This window comes from Centruroides sculpturatus, unplaced genomic scaffold (genome assembly GCF_000671375.1).
Source record: "Centruroides sculpturatus isolate CEXI.00-Female unplaced genomic scaffold, Cexi_2.0 scaffold1361, whole genome shotgun sequence".
NCBI classification, from domain to species: Eukaryota; Metazoa; Arthropoda; class Arachnida; order Scorpiones; family Buthidae; genus Centruroides; species Centruroides sculpturatus.
In genome coordinates, this window is record NW_019385676.1 from 166,778 (window position 1) to 175,615 (window position 8,838).

An 8,838-nucleotide genomic window follows, 5' to 3' on the forward strand; every position below is an offset into this window, starting at 1 on the left:
TCTAGATTTCTTTATAAACGACTTTAAAGAACACTTACCATTTATAAAATATAGAACCGCGCGCGCCCACTTTCTGTGAGAACATAGCGGACTTTATTCCACGTGATACAAATAAACAATAGAAAATTTGGCAATCCATTGTCGCTACTCTGATAATCTATGTACTCTAGACTCACTCTGATATTTTAATTGTTTGCATGTCTTAGCCTGCTTATCATTTCCTGTAATTTTATTCATGCTGTTGCAATCTTTACAAACGGTAGTGTATATTATCGCAAGATTCAAGTCAATTCGTTACTTATAAAATCGAGAAATTCTTTTTCAGTTTTGAAATTTGAACTCAAATTTAAATACATTAACATAAATTTTATATTTTTAACTATTATTAAATGGCAAAAGATTAATTTTTATGATAGAAATGGGTTGACATTTTTCCATCTCAAAAATAATCATGATTATTACTTCATTTATTTTTTAAAAAAATTCAAAACTAAGGTAAAGTATTTGAAAAATTTTATAAGCATTAATTTGCATAATCCCTTTTCTCATCACTCATATTTTTATCTGCGAGTTTTGCTTTATCTGCATTGTTAGATTCCACTTTCCTTTTATGCGTTTCCACATTTAGTGTATTTTAATAATGTTGTATAAGGAAGACATTATCATTGTACTGATAACTGTGTTGTTCATTAAATTATTTAACGGAGATTCTGTAAATGACAAAGTAAGTAGTCTGTCATCGACATCAAATTAGCATTTATATTATATTTTAAATAACGTATTACAGCAACTTAAAAAATGAAAGGTTAATCTCTACTTACGTGGACTGTCATGGCCGCACAGAGTTGACCCACGTTCTAACCTAACCTATTGTAATAAATTACCAATATCGGTAATTTATTAGAATAGGTTAGGTTAGGTTATAACGTGAGACCCCACTGTGCGACCATGACAGTCCACGTAAGTAAAGATTGACCAAATGAAAATATTAATAATAATGTACATATAACTCACAATTTCGAATTGTAAGAAAATATTAACGTTAGCAATGACGGAATTTAATATTAATATTTGATACGGTGTTTCGGAAACAATTGTATCTGACAAGTACTGACATCATCTTGTTTATCATAAATTTCATAATAGGTTGGAACGATTCCGTATGCTAGGATGTTATTGAGTGAGGAGGGCACTATTCTTTTTTCTTTTTGGAGGCTTACTATTGTTGAAAATTTCTGAAATTTTGCTATAAGGTTTTCACTATAGGGGATCGATCCTTTTGATATTTTCTTAATGATGAGTCTGGCAATATAATAGGGAAAAATGATAGGCACATAATGTAATAATATAATATTTATTATTTAGAATTTTAATGCTAATTATTAGTACATTTTTCTTTAGGTTTGTATTCTAAAAACTATATTTATTTTTCATTTTACAACTTTTTAATTGAAAATTTAATTCCAGTGAAACAAATAGAAAAGAAACTCATTTATATCATCACGTTTATCTTAAATATAAGGCGAGGTTCCGAAAGTAGTGAATCAATTAAAAGCTCAGTTAATTAAACGATTGGAATTATTCTTGTTGAAGTCATCTTAAATTACTTCTCTGCCTTCTAAAAATAGAGATCAACCTCGAAATGAAAACTAAAACTTTCTTCATCGTCTTCTTCTTTAGCAGTTGGACTTTTATGTTCTTGGAGGAAATAATAATTATCGGGTTTAATTCGTAACTGGTTTTCTGGATCTAACTCTTTGCGGTCGATGTTGGCGTTGAGTCGACAAACCAAATTTTTTCTCAGGAATATTACAGAACTCAACACCCCTTGTCCTTCTCTGTCGCATTCCACATACCTCGTAAATTCCCTGTTACCGCCGACAACATTTACGTTTACGTAGGTCTTTATACATTTTTCTTTGGAGTGAATTACGGGAAGACGAATTCTATAAATAAAACAGTTTTCCTTTACAGAAATCTCGCAATTAAACTCCATTCGCGCATTGACTTTAAGATATTCTCTAAATCTTCTTTGAACTCGATGGTTGTAATGAAACAAAGTGTAATAGAAGCGATAATCTCTCTCGAATTCGTCTGTGCAGAGGTTGGCTGGAATTTTAGATTTGTCTTTGAATTTACTTGAGAAATAATTTCTGATCGCTTCGATTTCTTCGTCGGTTAAGACATTTGCAACGTTGAAAATGTCACGTTCAAAACATTTTTTCCCCATGGAAAGGAATCGAATTTTAGATAAGAATGGTTCGATAACTGTTCTTAAATTGGTCTGTGGTGTAACTTTGTTGTTAGCCCAGATGCACAGGATGTGGAACAAATCGGATTCTGTTAACTTCTCGTATATCGGACGAGAGAGAAGTGTGTTTATTGTGATTTCGCTGCATTGTAAATACTGGAGTCTTCCAAATATTTGACTTTTTTTATGGTCGAACCATTTCCAACACTCGTACATTTTGTTGAAGTCATTCATTTTCCAGGCGAATTCGTAAATAACAAAAATGTTACCGAAGTTAATGTTTGATAAAATTTTTGAAATAGATACGAAATCCGCGGCGCCGTAATGTTTTCCAACTCGATACGGATCCATTGCTTCTTGGATTGTTCTTATGTAAGTATGTTCTGATTTCTTAAACCTATAATTGAATATAAGTAAAACATTTTAAATTTATCATATTTTTAGTAATAGAAAGCTTATAAAAAATGACTTTCAGAGACAATTACTGAAATAACTCGTTGCATAAGTTCGGTGGAATAAGGAAAGAAGACTTTGAAAGTTCCTGTTTAAAAATAAGCATTTATAAATTCTCTGAATAGACGACTGAATTTATGAAAATCGAGCAAATTGAGATCGATTTGGCCATTAAAATATTGTATATTGACCGATTCCATTGCTGGAAAGGAACAATTAATTTACACTGTCATAATTTGACAAGAAATAATGAAATTTACAAATCATTCAGTGCAGAATATTGTTTAGTCGTGACATTGTATGCATTGTTAGCATTATACTTTGGCGTAACTGTAAAATAATTTATATCTATATTACATATATTATCGAAACTGTTGTTACTTAAATGTATATAAATTAGGCTCAAAGAACGAAAACGCTTATTGAGCGAAAAAATCGTCCACAACGCGTTGTGTCTCTTTGTATCATTGGCAGCAACACGATATTCGTGTTGTGGCTTTCATGATATTTGACCACTAGAAGAAATAAAATGTATGGAGAAAAATACACATTTGTGTAAATGTCAAACTGCACGTACTAGTAGGTGCTTCATGTATTGTGTGGTTCGGGGGCCGTAACAGTTTATTACACACTTTTTAAGTAGAGTCCCACTATCAGGTGTGTTTTATCGGACACACCGCCGTTTGAGATAAAATGGATGATTAAGGCGCGAGGGTAAGAGTCACTCTGAAGTCCAGAAATGAGCCTCTCAGGAGGAAGAATGCAGAGTCAGATATAACAAATTTAAGGACACTTATTAACATAAACGAAAGTTTAGAACAGAATTATAAAACTCGATTTTGGAAATTTGCCTATTTTTATCTATACGACAAAGGGATGCCTAACGGGTCTTCAAATTTACGCGACTCGCAACATACCAGGTAAACAAGATGTCTTCTCTTGTGACGTGGACCTGACTGTCGAGACTGCAGAGGTTTCTGGTGTTCGCTGCACTTGGTCTCGTGCTTGCTGGTTTTGAGCTTGTCTCCTCTTGAACCACTCTTCCTCTAATGCTCGTCTGGTTTCACTCTCTGGTTCCGTGTATCTCTCTCTTGCTGGTTGGAGCTCTCTTTTTAAACACTTCCAGCATCAGAAACTTCATCATCGGGTGATGATTCATTGGCAGTGTCATCATTGTATCTGAAACAGTGTTTTCTCATTTCTTGATGACGTCAAGCTTTCATGGAATCATCTCTGAGTTGACATGACTGATCATTGTTTGTTGATTGCTTTGACAGTTCTTATTTAATATGTAAACATTGCCGAAAACAAGGGAGATGCAACGTTCCCCATTTCTATATATAACTTTTATAATTTTTGATTATTTGGTTCCTCCTTCCTTTTTTCTTTGGCATGTTGTGAGATTTAGTTAGTTAGATAGTTGAATAATAAACCGTTTTATTCTAATTAATTTAAGATGATATTAAAATTTGGAAAAGGGGGGTCCCCAGATTTGTAACATAGGCGAATTTCCTCCTACAACTTCGGTTGTTATTCAATTAAGGTTTACGCGAATACATAATTAAAAAAGATATAAAGTAAATAAACAAAAATTATTACAAGTAACTTTACAAATATATATATGTAGATAGATATTTTTGGGGAAGGGAAAGTGGTGGTCTTCACAGTACCCTTCACGATGACAAAAATCAGCTNTATATATTGAGAATGGGGAATGGTAGTCTTCACTGTACTCTACACGATGACATAAAACTCAGCTGCTAAAGTTAAAACCACTGTGCAACGGATTTATTACGTTTAAAAGCCACCGCAAGTTCCGAATGTCAACGAATAATAAGGTGATAATAAGAAATTACAAATTTCTTTTTCGTTATGATTTATTTCTTTTTCATCCTCTTATTTAAGCAAGTAAGAAAATTATTCACCGCGTACAAAAATGTAACTTGTTTACTTTTCAACAGCATTTAATTATTGATGAAAATCTGTTGCGGTGCTCGAGATGTCAACGTTTCTAACAACTAATTTATTAAAAATAATTACTTTGTCAAGATCTTTTAATAATAAATCCGCGTTTTTTTAATAAAAATTGAAAATGTTGCAGAGTTATTTATTTTTACATGAACTATTACCGTGACATTTAGAGTTGCATTTTATGTTCTTTGAGCGACATTTTCATCATTACAGTATCTTTTACAGTGACACATTATAAACCCTCGCTTACTTCCAGACGGGTGGACTAGCCATGTGAAAAAGTGAAAAATTCCACATGGGCCGTATACAATTTGGGCCGTTTTTTCTAAATATGTACATAATGTACCGTTTGGTTTAATTTTAAAATATTCATATATTTCTTTGTTAAGTAAAGTGTATAATATAGGTATATGTGAAAGTCTGTATCATTATACCCGGCCCTACCCGTATCCGAAGTTAAATTAGTTCGGCCGATCTGAGTCAAACACTACATTAGTCCAAAAAAAAGCATCGTAGGAGAAAAATAATCAAAACTACCTTATAAACAAAGAAAATTGGTCATTTGTTTACATTGCCCAAAACTATTCATCACTCCTATGAATCTTTATGCTAAACTACAGAAATGCGAGTTATTAGTTTTGTACCTAGCAACCAAAGTGATGATTGTAGTCATAACAAAATTTAACGGCCACTTATATTACTTCCTTTATTTTAGGTAAGTAAAAAATGTAATTCAATAATAATTTCTCTATATTCCAAACGATTTAATTAAAAATAATCTATTTTGTAGTGTGTGAGGCCGGGACTTCTCCCTCTCTCCAATAGGAAACTGGTTGTCGAGCTAAAGCTAATAAATCGGTGATTTATTTCGTAAACAAGAACGAGTGTAAGACGATTTAATTGTCTCATTCCTGGACCAAATTCACACGTCTTCGATCTAGATCAGGGAAAGTGGGAGAGAGAGCAACCGGGGAAAGTTCGACTTTCATCTTACAGCGAGTTCAAAGCACATCAGACCAAAATTTACAGGACAGTCACTAAATATTCCTGAAAACACATTTCAAAAAATTAAGCAGTATTTTAATACAGTTTAATCCAGTAGCTACTCAACACAATATTATTTTAGAATTGCAACATTTTAAAGGAAAATGTCAATGAAACTTTATTAAATTAAACGATAAATGAACATTCTACTGATGTGTTCAATTAGAAACTAATAAAGATGCGATTTTATCCTCTAACTGCATTGCTTGCAAAAATTGCTCTATATGTTGTTATAATATATTATTCAGGTATAACATGTTAAGTGGCGCTTATTCTATACATGTTCAAGCATACAAATATCTGTAACACAAGTGTTCGTTGAACAAAGCTTTTTGTTTTAAAATTAATTAATAAAAAGCAGGCTAAGATACTTATAAGTTTCTCGCAAGAAAATCTAGAAGCCTTCGTGTTAATGTCAGTGGAGAAGGATTTTTTAAACGAAATACATTCTGATGATGTCATTAATATTATTGCTCAACAAAGCAAACTTTTAAATAAAAAATTAATATTGTAGAAAAATATACATTTTTTTTTATCTCTGTGCTGGGCTGGTGATAAATTTTCCACACAAAAATTTTAGGGCCACTTCACCCCTGCTTCCAGATGTTAACGTGGATGCTAAGCGAAGTGTTAATGAAGTTGAGGGTACATTTGAATGTTAATAAAGTTACTCTCAGAAATTGTAAATTCATTACGAGCGTAAAGTCGATCGAGAAGACCTTCCTTGTTTCTTCAGCTTTCCTGGCTGTTGTGTGTACATAATAAAGGAAAGTATTGGACCTTCGAGTGTTTTGCAAATCTGCACGTTTTGAAACATCCTAAATCAAAAAACGTAAAAAAAATACAAAAAATTTCGTTAAAAAAATGTTAATCTTGAAAATTACTTATTTAATCATAATTTAGAAAATACATTCCAAACGTGTTTATTGCTTTGAAATTTTTGCAACTTTGCCAGGATAGGTTATTTTTAAACATTTTCTGCCCTATAGGCATAAAGATGGCCTCTTTTAGAAAACCCATTTAGTAGACCCACAATGGGGCGATGATGAGATAAAATGCCGACGGATCACTCCGAATAATTATTGCAATTTTAGACCGAATATGATTCGAATTCAGGTCTCTTAGACACTGGCGCCAATACATTAGGTCACTTGAGGCACGTGTCGAGTTGCCCTTATTTAATTTCCAAGACGACCCCAAACGACAGAAAATTCGTGACTTCTTGCCTATTCTGCAAATATAACAAAAACTAATAAACCATATTTGTCCATTTACCCATGCAACTTCGTCGTATGTTCACCAATACCCCATTCCATTTTTTTTTTCTGGCCGATTTAATCCCGAGTGCAACCAGCGCCATCTTATGAGAAAGCTGATATGGGAACGGCTTTCAATCATAGAGTTTGAAGCTCCTTGTATAATGTAAAATGCCTTTTTTTATAGCTGGGGCCGCCTTTTGTGTAGTCTGCAGACATCGCTGCCCCCAGAACAGAAGACTGTCAGCTACCCCCGTTATCTGCTGGACATCCAGCCATCTGCCAGTACAGATGGCACGTTAAAAATATATTTTCAAAATTAAAAGGTACACTCGCTTTACGATGGCTCACGACCGACTCACTAATTAACTAATAATATCTAACGAGCTTAAAATTACGTTTTCAATGGATGTAGAAAAATTCATTCAAACTTCCACAAAGCAATGGTTTAACATATGCATTCCAAACAGTAATGCACGTATTCAGAATGATGCAAACACGATTGTGTTTACATTTCTCATTCACTCTGTTTTATATAGTTTTATCTTCACTATATAGTAGAAGCACTTTTTCCAAATTTTCAATAGAAAAGTTGCAATGTTTGCCACAGAGAATTAATTTATATACAGAGAAAGCGCGTTCCACATCTACTGAAGATAACGGACAGTATTTCAACATTGGAAGAAGATGGACTGGGAATTCTTTTTCAGTTATGCCCTTTTTCCCACCAAAATTTTAGCCGAAACAAATAAACACTTTAATCCAGTATTCTATTGTAAGCACTGCATTCAACTTTTTCTCGCTTCTTCTGCAGCAGTGCCTGGTGCATCACGAAACTTCTGCTTTGCTCTGTTTGCATCACTTTGTTCATATATAGGTTTTTCACCACTCTCAAGAGTAGTAATAGTATCTTGTTCTTTAGTATCAAGTGTTTTATCTGCAATGAATATGCAATGAGACTTGATGTACTGTACACCAAGTCGTTCTGAACATAAATGTCATTCAAAATTTTCTTAGCTTTAGTCAGACAAACTGCATCGTACGCCATGTGGCCAGAAGCTTATGATATCGGAAAAATGTTCACTGTAGTAGTTAACAGCATTTAGTCAAGTTCTCCAACGAGTTTGCACAGGTTCTGGGAGAAAAGCAACATCTGTCAGCACCTGCCAAAAAGCTTGCACTCTAGACGGGGCTTTAATTTAATTAATAAACACTTTTTTGACAGAGGAGATAAGTTTATTCACTTTTTCATATTTTACTCTGATATGCTCGGCTACTTAATTAAGACCATGCGCCAAGCAGAGCAGGGAAAAAACCTTGAACGTTTTAGTGGCCATGTATGAAGCAGCATCTGTTACGACTACAAGAAGTTTGTTTTCATCAGATCTTTAGTCCATTGTTCATAAAATGAGCCACTGTTTTATGGTTAGTTTTATTCAACTGTTTGGTGTAGACCAGGTAAGCTCTGGAGGGTCAATGGAAATCAAGCTTTCCAACAATCAAGTTGGCTACGTTGCGTCCAAGTCTCTCCGTTGTTTCTTAACAGAGAACCGCAAGTAAGAGTCCTTAAGATAGTCTGTTATCCTGGAAATAACGTCATCGTACGTAAGTTGCACATAATTGTTTCGAAGTGTCGACTTTGAAGGGACTTCTGATGGCAAGAAACAGACTAAATATCTGTTTTAGGCAAAAAAGGCAGTAACATCAAAATAGGCATTATAAAATACCACTATTTCGGTCTAAGTATTCATGAAAAGTGTTAATACAAAATCTTAGCCATGTATTTTAAGAGAAAAAATAGGCATTTGCCTAAAATACGCTGTCTGATAAAATAAAAAAAAACTCTATATCACTTTATAACGA

At 33.5% G+C, this 8,838-nt stretch overlaps 1 protein-coding gene across 2 annotated transcripts; it reads right to left on the minus strand.

Moving 5' to 3' along the window:
- Nucleotides 1-1,401: 1,401 nt before the first annotated feature.
- Nucleotides 1,402-2,872, minus strand: LOC111641119. Of its 2 annotated transcripts, none has more exons than XM_023387239.1 (2): nt 2,737-2,872; nt 1,402-2,648 (listed from the first exon to the last, which is right to left on the minus strand). In XM_023387239.1, the coding sequence occupies exons 1-2, from the start codon at nt 2,808-2,810 to the stop codon at nt 1,619-1,621; spliced, it is 1,104 nt and encodes a 367-aa protein (XP_023243007.1). In that variant the 5' UTR covers nt 2,811-2,872; the 3' UTR covers nt 1,402-1,618. The 2 variants fall into 2 exon arrangements, with proteins under 2 accessions (XP_023243007.1, XP_023243008.1); XM_023387240.1 differs by having other exon boundaries at nt 2,731-2,853.
- Nucleotides 2,873-8,838: the final 5,966 nt, after the last annotated feature.